This window comes from Heterocephalus glaber, unplaced genomic scaffold (genome assembly GCF_053883595.1).
Source record: "Heterocephalus glaber isolate CG9 unplaced genomic scaffold, H.glaber_assembly_v1.0 deba00001569, whole genome shotgun sequence".
Taxonomy (NCBI): Eukaryota; Metazoa; Chordata; class Mammalia; order Rodentia; family Bathyergidae; genus Heterocephalus; species Heterocephalus glaber.
Genome location: NW_028258354.1, coordinates 8,286,642 through 8,306,037, shown reverse-complemented (window position 1 = coordinate 8,306,037; position 19,396 = coordinate 8,286,642). Strand labels below are relative to the sequence as shown.

Below are 19,396 nucleotides of genomic sequence, written 5' to 3'. Positions count from 1 at the left end.
TTCTTAGATTCTGCCTAAGTAAAAGTTTTTAATGGCTTTTCTTCAGTATTCTTAAGTATATGTCAGAAAAATCTATAGGATAAATTTGATAATAGATTTTAGCCCAAAACCTGAGAATGAATAAGCAATCTGGACAATATTTTCTTTTACTCCTTGAGAGCTATGCATGAAAAAACAAAAGAAAGTAAACGTTTAAACTTCTGACATGGCTGAAGAAATGTCACTCACCAACTCATTTAACAATAAATCCTTCAATACCTACCATGTACTAAGGCCTTTGCTAGATGACTTTGTGATAAAAATAAGGAAAGGTAACATCTACTGAATGTTTAACTTGTGCCAGGTACTAAATACCTTATAAATAGCTCATTTTAAGGACAAAGAGTTACAGATGTATTATTTTATGGATGAGCAAGCTGAAGGAAGAACGAGTAAGAAAATTGCTCTCTATTATGTACAACACAGGGCTTCATTATACAACTCCAAGGACGCTATGTGATGGTGTCCCCTAAGTACAACTCCAGGAGCCCTGCTAGATACAGCATCCAGACATCTGACTTTAAATTTCCCAATTAATAAGACAGATGTATCCTGGCCTCAGAACTTAGAGTACAGTATACACACAGAGCAGATAATCAACTAAGATAAGCACACATAACTAAGTGATGTTGGTTTAGAACTAACCCTCTGAGAACCAAGACAGGCTGTGAAGCTCAACACAGTACAACGGTACCAAGGAAGAACAACACAGAAGCTCCTCTTCAGGAAAAAAATATAAAGTCAGAAATGAGTTTTTCCTTTAGAAAGAGAAATAGATTTTAATCAAGAAAATGTTTTCTTGAGTTAGGTGTGGTGGCGAACGCCTATAATCCCAGTACTCAGGAGTCTGTGGCAGGAGGATCCTTGCAAATTTGAGGCCAGCCTTGACTACATAGTGAGTTCAAGGCCAGTCTGAACTACATAGGGAGACTCTGTCTCAAAAAAAAAAAAAAAGTTTTCTTGGATAGTTTATTTTTAAAGATACAATACCAAAGCTAGTAAATTTTGCTTGTGCAAAAGCATTCCAACTGCCAGGGATGTAGCTCAGCGGTGTAGCATCTACCTGGCAAGCTCAAGAACCTGAGTTCGATTCCCGGTACCAAAAAAAAAAGAAGAAAAGAAAAAAAATATTCCAATGCCTGTGGAAAAATATAAAAATATTCTGATATATACTAATTTTTTGTTAGAAGATAATAAAGATCACATATTCCAGGCTTATGAAATATCAATTAGACAACTGCACAAAGAAAAAAAAAAACAAGGGCCAGGGATTTAGTTCAGTGGTTTCCGCCTCCTGCTTTGCAAGCGCAAGGTCTGGAGTTCAATCCCCGGTACCAAAAAAAAAGAAGAGAAAAACAATGACTAGAATAAAAATTAATAGTCATGAAAAATGGTAACAATCGATATAAATGAACAATAAAGCTTCCTAAATTTCAGACTGAAATTACTAGTAGCTGGTATGAGTAACTCCATTTTTCTTACTGCTAAAGCAGAATTTTTAGTCAACAAAGCTTTTCTTTTCTTTGTTTTTGTAGGGCTGGAGGTTGAACTCAGGGCCTCATGCATGCAAGGCAAATGCTCTATCAGTGAGCTACATCCCCATCACTGAGCTACACCCCATCCCTAAACAGTGTTTTTTAAAAAATAAAATCATGTACTTTTAAAAAAGAAGTTAGGGAATTATTCTCTCTTCATTTTCCTGTATAGACAGATATAAATCTGAATCAAAATTGTGAGTTAGATTTATGACAATTCCCCCAAAAGCTTAAGATTTTTCTTTTCTGATGGAAAAACATTTTCATTTCCTCTAGGATAATCAATAAGCAATTTATTTTTATGCCCAATTGGGAGAAAAAGTAATTACTGATTGATTTCATTTTTTCCAAGTTAAAATAAAAGCAGTTACTTTGATTTCAATTGTGAAAACCAATATCCACACAATAAATTTTTTAAATGACAAATTTTCTTAAATTTTAAGTTTCTCCACAATTTGTTTCCCTGTACAATGCACCTTGGGTTAAATGAAAATGACTGCTTTGATAGACTACCTCCAGAGGCAATTAAAGGGTATCATGGTGGTTAACAGAAATATCTCTATTCTCATACTGAAAGTTTTTATCACTCCAATTGTGTAAAAACAATCATATAACTGAAAACATGATTTGCATTAATAAATGACTACAGGTAACACGCACACTAAGACTCTACTTCTATTTTAATTTCATTAGAATGTTTTAGCTACTTTGTTAAAATGGGTGGCACTTCAGTTTTTGTTTGATTTTTAGCATTTTGACAGTTCTGGATTATGCTTCCATTTTTCTTGGTAATCTAGAAACCCTCTTATTACTACCTGGCCTTGGTTTCAAATCTGGATTTGCTGAATGATTTTTAGATGTCTAATTTTGGTTGTTTTTTTTTTTACAATAACAAAACACACACAGCTTAAAAATATCTATTTTTTTAAATTTCTGAGAAAAATACTTTATACATTTATTCTTTCTAAACATAAGTTCTCAACAATTTCACAGGTAAATCTTAGTATAGATGAAATACCAAAATATGCCAATGTTTATTAATTTTCTAATCATAAAAGCATCTTATTAAAGTTATTATCCCAAATATTATATCCTCTTCTGAAGAGCTGCATGGACAAACCAAAAATGCTTGTGAATTATGAACAGTAACAAGAAGATGCAGGCAGCTTCTTAAAGACTCAAAACAGACCTGAATTACCTTTTTGAAAATATAAGAAAACTTTAAGTTTTAAAAGTAACTAATTAAATTGTAACAATCTGTGAATTTAACTCAAAATATACAGCAGTCTTGATGATCCAGAATTTATCCCCCAAAATATATAGCAAAATTTAAAAAATTTGGAAACTATATATATTATTGCCTAAACAGCCATAAAAAATTATATTACCTTTTGGAGAACATCTAAAGCTGTAAGTACAGCTTCCTGTAAACTTGTAAGAACTGCTTCCGTATAAGATGGAAGAATGAAAGGGGATGCATCTGAACTTATTGGGACTGAAACTGCACTGTGCAATATGACCCCCAACTTTTGCAAGTCATCCATGTTGAAACCAGTCTTTATGTGTTGATAGAGAGCTGGAAATATCTGAATTAAAGCTGTAAGAAAAGGCTGGCTGGGAATAAAAGTTAGTTTATCAAAAGTAATAGGAGGCTTAGTACTTTCAGATCCAATTCTATACCAGGTATTCCACGCAGCCCACCAGAGATTCAAATCTTCAAGTTCATCAGTAACTATGGGTAGCTCAGAGCTACTGCATCTCCCCAGTCTTTCTCCAATGGAATCTGTTCTTACAAATGGCCTGCTCAGGCCAGGGCCTGATATGGACCCTATAAGGACAGGCATAGGCACATTAACTACAGGAGGTGTTTCAGGCTTATCTGAGTCTCTAACAGGGGACACAATCTGTAAAATTTCTTGGAAGCTTTTCAGAGCAGCCAGAGATACTTCATTGTTTTTGCTGAGTGCTGCTGATTGTATATGGTCAAGAAGAACATCCCAAGCTCTTGAAAAATCCCCTGTATTAAGAAGAGAGAAAAAAAAGAAAACCAGGAAAGCATAAATGACCAAATTTTCTCTTACTATTAGATATTTTAAAGCATATTTGGTTTATTTTTCTGCTTAAATTCCCATAAAAGTAGAAAAAAATATAACTAGGTATTAAAATACTAACAATATGAATTAAAATCCTCACAATCCACGGGCCGGGGATTTAGCTCAGTGGTTCCGCCGCCTGCCTCACAAGTGCAAGGTCCTGAGTTCAATCCCCAATACCAAAAAAAAAATCCTCACAATCCAGAAATCCAGTTAAATTTTTTTTCAATATAAGGATAAAGGACACTAAGAAGAGGATAATGAATATATCAAACACTGTTTTGGTCTCAAAAACAAAACTATAAATCTAGATATGCAAGTGTATACTATTTCTTAGTACTGCTATTGAACGACAGAATAAAAACTAATGAGCATGAAACAAAAGCTTTTCAGTAATATCTTCAGTCTACCATTATCAACAATTGCATAAAATGTTCTCATTCTTAATCATTAGACTGTATCTAAAATATATAAAGAACTAAAAATATATGGCTCCCAAAATAAAGGACCCAGAAAGTGTAAATAATGACTAAAAGGTATAATAGATAATATGACATAGGAAGAAAAGGGGCAAAGGGGAAGAAGTTGGAGGAGTAGGAGAAAGGAAAGAAGGGAATGGAATTAATATGAGAAATGAAAACAACATCTTTGTAAATAGGGAGGGATGGAGGGGTTGAAGGGAGGACAGGGGAATGGAGAAAAAAGCAAGAACCAAGAGAGATTATGTAAAGGTGCAAATTTCCAATGATGAATGTCATTATATTGTATACCTAAAATGTACCAATAAAATTAATTTTTTTAAAAAAGGACCCAATCAAAAAATGGGAAAGTGAAATGAATAGGTACTTCACAGAAGTAGTACAACTGCCCAATAAATACTTGAAGAAATGCTCAACAACATTGATCATTACAGAAATGCAAATTAAAACACCACCAAGATTCTATCTTTCCCCAGAAACAATAGCCATCATCAAGAGTCAAATTAACAAGTGCCTGCAAAGCTGTGGGGAAAAAGGAACTTCTTGAACACTGCTGGTAGAAATGAAATCTAGTACAACCACTATGGAAATCAATATGGAGATTCCTCAAAAAACTAAAACCAGAAATCCCATCTGACCTGCTTTTCTCTACTTATATTCCCCAAAGGGTTAAATACATCATATTACAGTGATACATGCATACCGATGTTTATAATAGCACAATTCATAATAGCTAAATCTCTAAAGCACCTTACATATCCATTAACAGATGAACGGATAAAGAAAATGTGGTATTTACACACAATAGAGAACTACTCTACCATTAAGAAAGATAAACCTGAGTTATTTGTAGAAATATACATGCACCTTCAGACCATAATGGTAAAATAAACCGGACACACAATCTTACATATCATAGGGTTTCTATTATGAAATACCCAAATTATAAAGAGAAAAAAAAATTGCGTAAGTTATAACAGCATGATGCATGTTTTAATAGGTCTAAAGATTTAAAAATAAACTGTATGTCAGACTCTATACATTCTTCTTTTTCTTTTCATACTGGGGATCGAACTCTGTACCTTGCTCGAGGCAGGCACCGGAACCACTAAGCTAAATCCCTGGCCCTATACATTCTATCTTTATGTTTTGGTTTACTTAAACATTTTTTTTTTTCTTCCTAATAGTGAGTTACCAGGAGAAAAACGTATCATAAAGAATAGGACCAGGGATTTAGCTCAGTGGTTCTGGTGCCTGCCTGGAAAGCGCAAAGTCCGGAGTTTGATCCCCCTACCAAAATAAATAAATAAGCAAACAAGCAAACAAACTGGACTGGAGGTGTAGCTCAGTGGTAGATTTCTTGTCTGCCATGTGTGAAGCCCTATTCTAACCCTCAGTACCAAAAAAATAAACAGACAAACTATCCTTTCACAATGAATTTATTCCTTTCGTATGAAATCAAGCCTACGGATTCAATGTCAGCAGAGCATGGGCTGAATGGAAGCTTCTGGTTTCCACTGATCAATAGACTATGACAGACAACATATTTACAATGAATTGCTTGGGGTAGTCTGTTTCCACCAAGCTCAAAAAAATAACTTTTTTCCTATACCAATCAAGCCCAATGGCTTTGTTAATAATATGGCTAATCATCCACATACTTGTATTACAATTACACAAAAGCCAGAGAAATTGGTATTGTTTTCAAAATAGCTTAATGTAAGCAGGCTATCAAGAACATAAAATAAATACTTGAAGCTGGGTGAGGTGGCACACGCCTGTAATCCCAGAACTCAGGAGGCTGAGGCAGGAGGAACACTGTGAGTTCAAGGCCAGCCTGAACTACATAATGAGACCCTGTTTCAAAAACATACAAACAAACAAACAATTTGAGGTTTAGAGACTTCTAATTTTGCAGAGGCTATGTATGACTACATTTTTTTCTTAAATAGGGAAACTCAAATGTCTGAGAAGTATTCAGTTAATTGGAATGCTGAAAGTAAGGCTGGTATGAAATAACTGGTACTATTCCTCCTATTTTGGACAAACATAATACTTGCAGTTTTATTCATCTTTCACTCTATTATTTTTATTAAAAATTAACATAATTTACATACAATAAAAACAGATTTTAAGACTAAATTCCTCACAGTTTTGACAAATTACATCTTTAAACTACCAAATATTTAAACTAAACACTTCTTCCTGTTACCATCATAGTTAAAAAAATAAATCTGATAAAACACTACATTTGTCAAGCAGACTGGTAACCTAATCTCAGGCTTGGAATATTCTGTGCCATTTGAAGGTAAAATCCTGAAGTTCTTCCATTGACAAATTTTAAGTCTAGGAAGAAGTTTCTTTGTAAACATAATCCTATTCTATAGTAATTATACAATTTTCTATTCTTCAAATTATAAAAAAATTATCAATGTCACATGAATTGATGTATAAGTTCATTATAGAAAAATCTAAATCTGTTATCTATTGTTTCTTACTTTTAAAATAAATATATTTAAATGATGCTTATTTTATTAAAACTCAGCAAATACATATTTAAAATTTATACATTTCATTGGATAAAAATTTTGGATGTAAAGATAAAATTAAGATTTAAAAAATATAAAGTGGATCACATACCATAAATTATTTTGTGTGGAAAAAAACAACAAAGTATATATGAATAACATATAAAAGTAACTATAGAAAAAATAACTTCCTATCTTTTAACGTAAGGTTTTAAAAAGCCAAACATAAAAAAAAAATTATATTCAACATGGTCACAGCTATATACAAAAGTTACACAACTTTGTTCATCTTTCTCTACTACCCCTAACCCTATTACCAAAATTGAAAGTATTATAATCTTTACCTGCTTTCTCAATATCTGTACTACTGATGTTTTTGGTTGGATAATCTTTGTTATGGTGGATATGTTCTGTCCATCCTTGGGTATGTATCATCATCCCTGCCCATCCAAAATCTGGGAAGGTAATAGCACCCATCCCTTCCCAGGTGTGACAATCCAATATTTTTTCAGAATTGGCAAATGTCTTGTGGGGCATAAAATGGACCTTGTCGGAGAATCACTGATCTGTACCAAAAGTTTCCTAATCAGTCTAACAGTATCCTGTCATCCTTCCTTGCTACCATTCTTTTTTTTTTTTTAACCAAAACATTTATTGGTACATTTTAGATATACATAAGGACAACATTCACCATAGGGAATTTGCTCCTGTACATGATATATCTTGCTTCTTTTTTCCCACCCCTTTTTGACCCTTCTTCCCCTTATTTACAAAAGCTTTGTTTCCATTTTTTCCTTCTGTTCTCTTTTTTCTTAATCATTCTTTCCTTACTCCCTCCCTCTCCCTTGTTCCCCTTCTCATTTGAACATTTTCTTGCCATTTCCCAATATTTATTATACATTTTGGCTATCATTCTATTCTAGAGACACGAACAAACCAAAGTTATCTTTTTGAACTGCGTATCTAATTGTATCAAAACATGAATTAAACCTTTCAGTAGCTTTTTCTTTGCCCCTTAGGTTGAAATCCTAATTTCTGCACACATTTTAAAGGGGATGGCTTCTCTTTACCTCTACAACTCATTGGGAATCACACTTTCCCTTACTCTCTTCATTCTACTGCAGTCCTTCAAATATGCTTGGGTCCTTATCAGCCCTCTCTCTTCAATCTTTTGTCTATTTGCCTAGAAGGTTCTCTTCACCTTATCTCTCCTTTGCTTGATGAACTTCTATTTACCCTTCAGATTTCAGGTAAGATAGCACCTTCTCAGAAAAGCTTATTTACCTCTCACTGGCAAGGTCAAATATTTACTCTGAACTCACAATGTATTACACACCTTTGTAGCATTCATCACTGTAGCAATTTTGCATTTATTATGGTTCCACCTTCTTACCCAGGACAGCAAGAACAGCGAGTGGTTTTTTTTTTTGTACCAGGCATTGAACTCAGGACCTTGTGCTTGCAAGGTAGGCAGGGGCACCACTGAGCTGAATCCCCGGCCCAAGGACAGTTAAGTATTTTGTTCATCAATGCATCCCCCAAAGGATACCTGTTATAGTTTGGATCTAGAGTGTCCCCAAATGTCTCATGTGTTCAGTGGTAGGGCTTTTGAAAGGTGACTGGATCATGGAAGCGCTACAGTGACTTGCTGTTAGGAGGTGGGGCCTGGTTACAGGTTGGTTACCGGATATTATGGCTTATATCTACTAGATGTACCCCCAAAGCCCATGCAGTCATAGGTGGGGCTTTTTCAGAGGTGGCTGAATCTAGAGTGTGATGCTGGGATTAAGGGTGGGTGATTACTAAATCAGTCCACTGATTGGTTTGGTACCACCCTAATCCCAGTAGCCTAGACAGAGTATAAAAGGAGCAGAAAGAAACTAAGGTCCCTCTCTCACTTGCCTTTCTACCTTGTGCTCTCCATTAACTATTTTTCCTCTGCAATGCCTGTCTGCCATGCCACCCTGCCTTGGAGCCAGCCAGTTATGGACTGAAACCTCTATAAACCGTGAGCTAAATAATCCTTTTCCCCTTTAACTTTGGGTGTCAGGTGTTTTGTCTCAGTAAGAAGAGAAAAGTAGCTAAGGCCATGTGTGGTGGTGCACACCTATAATCTCAGCACTTGGGAAGTTGAGGCAGAAGTCTGAGGCCAGCCTGGGCTAAACAGTAAGTTCAGGGCCAGCCTGAAAAGTAACTAAGACAGTGGAGGTATGACTTACAAGGGTATATCTCCCTATCTGATGCCTTCTCTCTCTGCTTCCTGGCTGCCATGATGTGAACAGCTTTCCTCCACCAGATCCTTCAACCATACCCTTCCTGCCTTGGAGCCAGCAAACTATGGACTGAGTTCTCTAAAAACCATGAGCCAAAATAAACTTCTTCTTTCAGTTGTGAGTACTGGATATTTTGTCCCAGCAACGACAAAGTGCTTAAGACACCAGTGCACAATAGGTAAGACATTAAAATTTTCTCACTGAAATAATGAAAATGTGCACCCTCATGCATATACCACACACAGTCATAAAGACCATAAATTATGATTCATTGTTCTTGAATAATAACACTATATATGAATTCTAAGAGAATCTTCTGTTCTAAATTTCCTTTAACACAAGTTACTTGCATAATCAAAGAAAGAAAATATATACATACCTAAAGGTTGTAGTAAGTATCTTCTAGTGTTGAAGATTCTGGCTACTCCAGCCAAAGTTAATACCCATGTCTCAGCCCATTGCTTCTCTGCTGTATCCCTTGAGTGATGAATAAGAATATTGCCACCTCCAGATTCAATCTTTTCTTTATCTGCAGTGGTAGAAGATTCTCGAACTCGGTCCAGTAAATGAAAGAGTACCTAAATATTATTAAAATGTCATTTAAAACATGTTGAAAATATAACTTAAGCAAAAACTTAGGAAAAACCAGAAGAAGTTATAAAAAATATACCTGACGATCTTATCATTCCAACATATTAGAAGAAATTGATCAGGAAAGATAATCATATATTCTTAAGTTTATCCTTTTAAGGTCGTGGAAATTGAAAAAGGTTAAGTAAACTGGTTAAAGTAAAAGGTTAAGTAAAAGGTTAAGTAAACTATTTAAGATTTGTTGAGTTATCAAAGGGACAATTGTAGGGTAATGTGTTAAAAAGAAAACAAAGGTAAGGAGAGGGATCCAGGCAAAAACAGAATTATAGGAAATAACTGGATTAAGTTTACACTAAAACTCCAGGATTAGAAAAGGGTACGTAAAAAAAAAAAATCAATAAGCAAGAACTGGTTGGGACTTCAGGAACATTTACATGTAAAGGCAGTAAGAGCAAAAAAAACGACCAAAAAACCAAAAACTAAACAAATCCCAGAGACACAGACACAAACATTGAAACAGAAGTCAAAAGAAGAAAAAATTTCAAGAAGAAAATCACCAACAGCATTAAGTGGTGCCAGAAAATGAGTAGGATGAGGACTGAGGCTAGGCCAAAAGGCTTGGCAGGCAGCTCCCCTTTGGGCCACGGACAATGTCTGTGGTTCTCAGCCTATGGTCTCTGAACCAGCAGCATCAGCATCCTCCAGAAATTAGACTGAAATGCAAACTCTCAGGCTACACTCCAAGAAAAAAAAAAATTAAGAACACTGGAGGAATGGGCAGGAAAGGAGAAGAAATATAAGTGGCTCAGTAACTTGTGCTTTAACAAGACCTCTAGGTGATTCTGTCATACCATGATGTTTAAAAGACTGCGACATTGGGCTGGGGCTCTAGCTCAGTGGTTCCACTGCCTGCCTCGCAAGCGCAAAGACCCGAGTTCCATCCCTGGTACCAAAAAAAAAAAAAAGACTGTGACACAGAATAATTTCAATATCAAATTACAAGGGATAAAGGAATGTAGGAGATGAGGAAGAAAGAAATCATTGAGAATTAGGCAACAAGAATGGTAAAAATGAAGCTGTCTGAAGGAAAACAGGAATCAGAGAAAATATTAGTTAAAAAGAAAAAAAAAAGGAGCCTTAGGCTTATTTGCGATCTGAGGAGCCAGGGGATACAGCTGAAATAGAAGATGAATTTGAAATATGACAATATGGCAATCTGAAATATGATAAAACCTAAGTGTTTTTCTTTTTAAATACATAAATGTACACATATTCTTCTTTAAAAATTAAAAAACAAGTTTAATTGGAAAAAATATACTGTAAAAGCACATCTCGATTACAAGTTGATAGCTCAAGCTATTTTACAATACCTTCCAAACAACAGTGTGCCAGGTTGAATGTTGTAACAAAGTTCCATGTGCACCAATTGTAGAAAACAGAGTTTGTCCTGCACTCTTCCTGACAGCAGGGCGGGGGTCCACACAGAGTTCACCCAATTTTGCATAAAGACATAACCACAAGCAATCAAATGGTGGTGCAGGGTGGAATGGCCGATTTAAAACCACTCCTTTCTCTTCTGCCTGCTTTTGCTGTGCTGCCTCTTCTTTATTTAATTCTTTTTCAATAGTTTCCCCTCTTTGGAAAAAATAATCTGAAATATTCCACTAAAAGGAAAAGTAGAAAAATATCACTTTATTTCCAGATTTTTAAAAAAACCACATAAGTAATGTGATTGCTTTACCTTCCAGAGTAAAGCTCTAAAATTACTTCAGAAATCTCTTCCCTACTACAACAGATTCAGTGAAAATATTTCTTCCTCTGTCAGTGTTCTGATCTATTTCAGGAGAATGTACGGGAACAATTTTAAGTTTATTTTTTTATTATTAGAAATTTCAAGTATATATAGAAAAACAAGGAGAATGATATAATGAACTTCAATGTATCAATGTACACACTACCTAGATATAACAATATTAGCTATAAAGAACATAACTATAATACCATTACTACTGTAACAAAAGAATTAATTCCTTGGTATAATTCAACAATAAATTTATAATTTCATAGAAAAAGTCAATTACTTTCTTCAAATACATCTATGACTGTGTACCTGTGATAATTATGCCAATGGTAAAAATGTAACAGGATCAATATTGTGAACATAAATGTAATATAAAGGAGGCAATATCTAGCAGTAATTTAACCCTGAACTACTCTTTAGGAGCAATTTTATACATAACAAGCTTATAATTTTTCCATGATTGCATTTTTAATAGGATTATGGTGGGGTTTTTTTTCTTTTTGGTACCGGGGATCGAACTCAGGACCTTGCGCTTGTGAGGCAGGCGCAGTGCCACTGAGCTAAATTCCCAGCCCAATAGTATTATGGTTTAAATATAAAGTGTCCCCCAAAGAATTACATACTGAGGGTGCTATTAGGGCTGAATGGGCTATTAGGAGATGGGCACAGCTGGAGGAAATAGGTCACTGGGAGCATGCTTTTGAAGGATACATCCTGTCCTAATCCACTTACCCTCTCTCTCTGAGTCTCATGATCTCACTCTCTACAGTTTTCTGGCTGCCATGATGTGAGCAGCTTTACTCCATCAGGCCCTTCTACCATGATGTTCTGGCTTACTTCAAACCTACATCAATAGAACCAGCCAACCATGGACGGAAACCTCTGAAACCATGAGCCATAATAAATTTTTCCTCTTCTAAGTTGTTTTCCTCAGGTATTGGGAGCACACTGATAAAAAGCTGACTAATACAAATATTAAAATATTAACTTATCTAGCTTGTGAGGAAAATTTAAGTTCAACTTTATAAAACTTCTGTTATAAAATATATTTTAAAGATTCTTTAAAAATTGCCTTTAAATAACATTTGCCACACCATGTGCAAGGCCCTGAGTTCAACTTCCAGCATCACAAAAACAAAAACAACAAAAAAATGGAATAGCTCCTTCTATGCTTACTTCACATAACAGTAACAATACTCTAGCTTAGATTTTTATTATTCTATATTCAAGATATTTAAAATGAGACTGAAGAGGTCAATAATTTAAAAAACTAACAAGAGTCAAACATAATTAAAATAAACTTCCAGAGCAGAGTCTTCTACTATAACATATTGTCTCTTAATACCCAATATTAAGTTGACAGGACTATGTAAATGTTTAAGACTTTTACTGAAGCTTTATTTACTACACAAATAGTCTACAAAAATAAGTTATTAAAATTATATATAAAATCAGCTAATCTTCACACTAAAGTGAACTAGTGATTTCTCTTGTACATACTATTTGCTTACTCAATCCATTTGAGAAAGCTTGTCAAACTTCAGCTTCATATGTCAAAATTATTCCAAATATTCTGCAATTAATCAACTCTTCCTTAAATTACGTTATTTAAATCTTCATGAAAGATTATGTTTGGTACTTAAAAATTATTTTAAAATTTTCCATATAGCCTAAACCATATTGGCTTGGCATTCTCTCACAACTGAATTAACAGCAATTTTTACATTATATTATTAAAAGAAAGGCAATGATACTTACTAATAAACCTATTGAAGTTAAACTAATATTAAGTTCTTGGTTATGAAGTCCAAAGCTACCTGCAACATCTACAACTATCTGCAGGCAAGTGCAAGGCATTGTTGGTAGAAAATCTGTAACAACCAACTGAAGACACTGGAATGCAGTTCGTATCAAGGATTCTCTGAAAACACAAAAGAAATATATACTGATAGATTTAAAAGAAATGTGTAAAAATAAACACCTTACAATAATTTGTATGTATGTACGTATGTATGTATTTATTTATTTATTGGTACTGGGAATCGAACTCAGGTCCTTGAGCTTGCGCAGCAGGTGGCGAAACCACTGAGCTAAGTCGCCGGCCCAATAATTTGGTTTTTAAAATTAATTTTATTGGTACAATTTAGATATACATAATGACCACATTCATCACAGGGAATTTGTACCTGTACATGATATATCTTGATTCCTCTTTTTTTCCTATTCCTCTCCCTTCAACTTCTCTTCCCCTCACCTTACAATAATTTGAACAATGCAAATTTTTAAACTTTAGTAAGAAAATCCTCTCTAATATACATCACATAGTACTTCAACATTTATCTAAATGTAAAAAAAATACTTAAACAAATTAAATAAAAATTTAAAACCTCACAGGTAATGATCAATAAAATTAGGTTAAAAAAAGGAAAAGAAAGTGTTAGTACTACATTACTTCTATTTGCATTTTGCACCAACTAACCAAAGAAAACTGAAGATAATGAGTAAGAAAGGGAAATTGGCTATAGCTACTTTTCCACCACTGTATCCATATTTTACATGGTTTCTAGCACATGTAAAATAAACAACATTTACCTAATTCATGAAAACAAGTTCCTCATTCTTTTATATCTGTACTAAATCTTCTTTAAATCTCCAAAGGAATGCAAAAGTCTACATCTAGTTGGTAAGATGAGTAAACTTTGAATTTCAAATGAAAGAAACTTGTTCTGGAGAAAAATTTTGTTAAGTAATGAAACGCACAAGTATAACTACCACTTATTGGTCACTCAATATGTCATATACTAAGTGTTGCACACATATTAATTCATTTCATCCTTAAAACAATGCCCTATTTTATACATTGCATGCAAGTTGAGAAAAGCAATTTCAACTTGATCTAAGACAATATCTTTTTAATAATCTCAATATTTTATAATATTTAAGGAAATTTATTGTCACAAATATTTAAGAAAAATTTAATTTTCCTCAGTAGTCTCAAGCAGCTCAATCATTTAAAACCCCTATAGTTATGCTATAAAATCCCAATAAGTGTCTTATTGCATCACTGCAGATAAATATAACCAACATCTATTAAATATCTCCACTAGTACTCTACTGTAAATTAAATATATATGTCCCCTCTAAATTTGTTCTTTCTGTATTCCCTATTTAGTTAGTGATATCAACAACCACTAAATTGCCTAAGTCAGGAATCTAGGAGTCATTCCTAATTGCCATTTCTCCATCTGCCCCTACAGCCAATCTGTTAAATAGCTCAAATGGATGTCCTGCTATTTCTAAAGAGCACTCACAGGCTTTTTCGTTTCATTCTCTCCCCTCATTCTGCTGTCAAATGCATATCTGATCACACCATTCCTCTGCTTGAAAATCCTAAAATGCCCCCCAAATGTATTCAAGATAAATTCAAGTAGCTTATAAAAGCATACAAGGTCTTTTGTAATTTTGGCTCTGCCCTCTTCCCACTGGAGCCTTATTTTGTGGCATAACAACTACCACTTACTTGGATTCTGCTTCTAGTCTGTGTACTCAACATAGCTACCAAACGTACTATTTGGAACACACTAAGCAGAGAATAAATGTTTAATAAATAAATGAATAAAAAAGTCATTTTAAAGCAATTTCTTAGATTTTCTAAGACATATGAGGAAGTAATGCCCCTAAATGCCATTTTATATCTTACCAAATATTTAACACAACAAAATTCAGTCTTTAGATGTGTTTTAAAATTTGTTAGATTGGCTTATTACTGTCAGTAAGAACTCTGTATTTTAATACAAATGTCAAATAGCAATTTTTCCAACTTTTTAAGATAAAGGTAATACCTTGTATTAAGGTAATATCTAAAAGTTCCATGAAACCACTGGGGGTAGGGTTAAGAAACATTAAAGATCCTGGACTTAAGCAAGCAGGAAATGCATAAAACTTACCACTACTACAAGATTTTAGATGGATTTGCCTTCTATCTTTATTACTTTTGGGGTATTAATTTCAAACACTTACCCTTGATCATTTCTAATTGCTCCCATGACTCCAAGAACTAAGGGCCAACCAGGCCCAAGACTGTCTCCCTGGCTCTGCAGAATCTGCAACACACATTCTAATTGTTTGAGTCGTATATCTGGATGGTTAATATTGGACATCTCCTTTAATGGGTTCAATAAAAGCAATTGCAGCCTCTGAAAGGGGGCAAGAAACTAATTAGGAAGAGAAGCACAAAAGAACAGGAAGGTTTTGTTGCTTTTTAAAAAAAAATAGTGTTTCACTATGTTGCCTACGCCGATCTCAAATCTCAGGTGATCTCCCATCTCAGCCTCCTGTGTGCTTGAAGTAGAGGCACATGCTGTGCCCAGCTTGTTGCTTTCTAGGTTTAAATTCACCTCCACTCAGACCACCAGGGTAAACGGGAAATTTTCTATTAAAATAAGTATTGAGTATGATTTCTTCAGCATTAATCATTACAGATTTATTTTGTCATCTATCTCTATCTTTATATAAGAGAGAAAAAGACACTCAAGACATTAGGTTTCAGAAAAATAATTACCTTACTTTAATAGATATTAAATATAGAACCATATAGAAATGAATGTCACTAAAGGAAATACATCTCTAGCCATATATCACATGTATTAAAGTTAAAATTCTCAAGTGTGATGTAATAAGAGCTATAATATGTGTAAAAGATGAGTAAGTATGCCAGACATTAACAAAAAGGATATAAAACCACAAAATTTGTTGAGGAGAAAAAAAGAAAAACTCAGTTCTAACTCTTCCAGCATCTGAAAGTACCTGCTTCATTTTTAACTTCCTCCTCTCTAAGGATTCATTTATTTTATTCACTGACTAAACAAATATTTATTAAGCTCTCATTATGCACCGAGTATTACAGTGGACATTGAAGACACTACAGTAAATGGACAAGGGTTTTCACTTTTAAAAACCTCAAATTATAGTAGGAAAAAATATGAAATCACTAAAACATAAGCTCTATAAGGGCACTGAGCTCTTCTGTCTTGTTCATCACTTTGTCCTAAGAGCTATATTTGATAATTATGTATTAAATAAATTTGCAGAATACAATTATGATGCAGTAAGATGATAAGGACAATGGAAATTATTATTAAATGCCTCATCCCTACTCAGTGATCAATCACCAAAACTTTGGTGGAATTTTCAAACTATGTAAGATATATGTGAATGCCAAAGACCGGACAAAGAACTTACGACAAAAGTGAACTCTGAAAGCATAAAATAACTTTAAATAATTTAAAAATGAAAATCTATTTTATTGTGCATGCTATTTCTGACATTTGTTTTCTCCTCATGTAAGGGCCAGTGAGAGAAAAAAGTTAGAGAGAAAAAAGTGCATAGTGAGGGCTTAATAAATATTTGTTTAGTCAGTGAATAAAATAAATGAATCCTTACAGAGGAGGAAGTTAAAAATGAAGCAGGTACTTTCAGATGCTGAAAGGGATAGAATTGAATGTTTCTTTTACTCTCATCAACAAATTTTGTGGTTTTATATCCTCTTTGTTAATGTCTGGCATACTTACTCATGTAAGGACCAAAGCAAAAAAGATCTCCTAAAATGATGCCTTTGTATCTCATCAAGAAGGAAACTTGCAGACTTGAAAAACAATGGTAGATAATTAACTGTTATCATTCACAAAAGATTTAAGTAAGACAAACAGTCTACATACAAAATAGACTAGTAAGTTTTACAGAATCCTCTATTAGAATGTCAATTATTTGATAAATTAAGAAAAACTTACTTAGAGGAGGAGGATTTTATATTAAGTATTCTTTTTACCTGGTTCTGTGAAAGTGGAGGATCATGGTTAAATGTTAATCCTGCTTTAATAAGTGAAGTTAAAGCTTCTGCTCCCCATTCTCTCATTCGAGAGTTTGGATGTTGGCAGACCTGATGGTACATATGTTGAACAAAAATTAAATATTTACATTGTATACATAAGCTATGAGTCATACATCAATTTGAGAAAAGCAAAATTAAAACATTACATTTTGTTTTCACATTTTAAAAATTACTTCATATGTTCATAAGGGTCTGAAAAAAAATTCAAAATGTCAGTAAGCTTACCTTCTGAATAAGGGCAAGAGGAAGCAATAGAAAGAAGACAAAAGAAAAAAGATGAAACTAAAACAGGTCACAGAATTTCAACAGCAAAGGATATATCAGAGTAAACAAAAGAAGCAAGCAGATTTGTTTTTTGTTTTGTGGTACTGGGGACAGAACCCAAAGTCCATGAACCGATGTTAGGCAAGAGTTGTATTAAGCCTTAGTATTAAGGTTCTAACTTAGTTCATAATCAAAGACTATGGTAAAAATTTTAAAACCTTATTTGTTGGCATTTGATTAGATGGGCCAATAATAAAAGAATTTGCGTCTATTTTTAAATATCTTTGTTTTTAAAATAACAAAATGACCATTATAAGCTAAAACTAAACTGTATACAAATACATGCATTAACAGAAGCAGTTGGTTATTAAGTAGCAGCTAATTATTAAGGGTCACCCCAAGTTGAATACAAGATAATATAAATTCAGATAAAATACCCTGGCACTAATTAGTGATACCAACAAAGTTTCCCTCATAGTTGTACGAAAAGCTGTAAGTAGTGTTCGTTGCTAATTCTCATCCCCAACTGCCCTTTAGTTTCAGAACCTCAGTACTTGAGACTGAGGTGAATCAAGAGACTGTATAATGAAAGAAAGAGGTCTCAAGCTGACAAATGATTTCATTGAGATTTCTCACTTTAAAATTTTCACCTACTTTCACCCAATAAAAACAACTACTGCTTCACCTAACCGATTACTACCGAACTTTAGTCCTTAATAAAACATACAGACTTAAGTACAAGTTCAGGAAAGGGAGCCTAAGAAAGGTTATCTGGAATCATTAGTTAAATCTGCACTTCTTTAGTAATAAGAAATTAAATATAATATTTAAGTATGAGAGTTTACCTCAAGTAAATGGCCAGTTAGAGGGCGCCATAAAATTTCTATTCGGTGCATATTAACTAGGCCAGTTTCTAACAATTTGGCAACAGCAAAAAGAGATGGTTCCTAGGGGGAAAACATATTGCGTTTTAATATTATAAGGAGAATTCTTAACATTTTGAATGCAAATAAAACTGAGAATATTCTGAAGAGCACAGCTGTGATTAAAATGATTCATTAGCATATATAAAGTTAGCAATAAACATAACAAAACCTGTTATCTCAAGACAAGCCCTTCTGCCATCTTTAAGTATCCAGAATAGCTCCTAACTAGAAAATTTTTTTAGGAAGAGAATGTTTTAATAGTAACAGAATAAAAATCCAAAAATTATATCTGACACGGAGAATATCTAAATTAGAGTACTTGGTCTGAAGATCTAAAACTCTAAAGATTTTTAAATTCTTTTTTTTTTTCTTGTATTAAATTCTTTTATTGGTACATTGTAGGTATACAACACAATTACATTTCTCACTGGGAATTGTACCTTTACATAATGCATCTTGGTTCTTATTTTTTCCCCATTCCTAGCCCTCCCTTCGCCCCCTCCACCCTTCCCTAGTTACAAAGACTTTATTTCCATTTTTTCCATTTCTCAGCATTTTTCCTTTCCCTTCTTTCCTTTACCCTGCCCCTCCCACTACCCCTACCCCTTTGGACCTTTTCTTCCTATTCTACATTTTTGATTATTCATTCTAATCATTGGTACATTTTAGGTATACAATATAATGACATTCATCATTGGAAATTTGCACCTTTACATAGTCTCTCTTGGTTCTTAGTTTTCACCCTTGCCCAGCCCTCCCTTCAACCCCTCCATTCCTCCCTAGTTACAAAGATTTTGTTCCTATTTTTCCATTTTCTCATATTAATCCTATTCCCTTCTATCCTTTCCCCAGCCCTCCCACTTCCTTCCCCTTTGCCCTTTTTCTTCCTATTTCACATTACCTATTACACATTTTAGTCCTTATTTACACTTTCAGTTTCTCACACCAGAGAAACTATTCAGTATTTACACGTGTGT

General features: G+C 34.0%; 1 protein-coding gene across 6 annotated transcripts in view; it reads right to left on the bottom strand.

The window, feature by feature from the left end:
- The window catches only part of Mon2 (MON2 regulator of endosome-to-Golgi trafficking), a 98,053-nt gene that overhangs the window by 23,549 nt on the left and 55,108 nt on the right, over positions 1–19,396 (bottom strand). For 4 of the 6 annotated variants that reach the window (XM_087192343.1, XM_087192344.1, XM_087192345.1 and 1 more), the window contains exons 20-27: positions 18,339–18,440; positions 17,167–17,277; positions 15,360–15,535; positions 13,098–13,260; positions 10,909–11,202; positions 9,327–9,525; positions 5,899–6,003; positions 2,963–3,591 (exon numbers count right to left, since the gene is read on the bottom strand). In XM_087192343.1, coding sequence (XP_087048469.1) covers positions 2,963–3,591; positions 5,899–6,003; positions 9,327–9,525; positions 10,909–11,202; positions 13,098–13,260; positions 15,360–15,535; positions 17,167–17,277; positions 18,339–18,440 — 1,779 coding nt within the window. The remainder of the gene's footprint in view (positions 1–2,962; positions 3,592–5,898; positions 6,004–9,326; positions 9,526–10,908; positions 11,203–13,097; positions 13,261–15,359; positions 15,536–17,166; positions 17,278–18,338; positions 18,441–19,396) is intronic. The other 2 variants (XM_004861135.4, XM_004861136.4) reach the window with 1 other exon arrangement.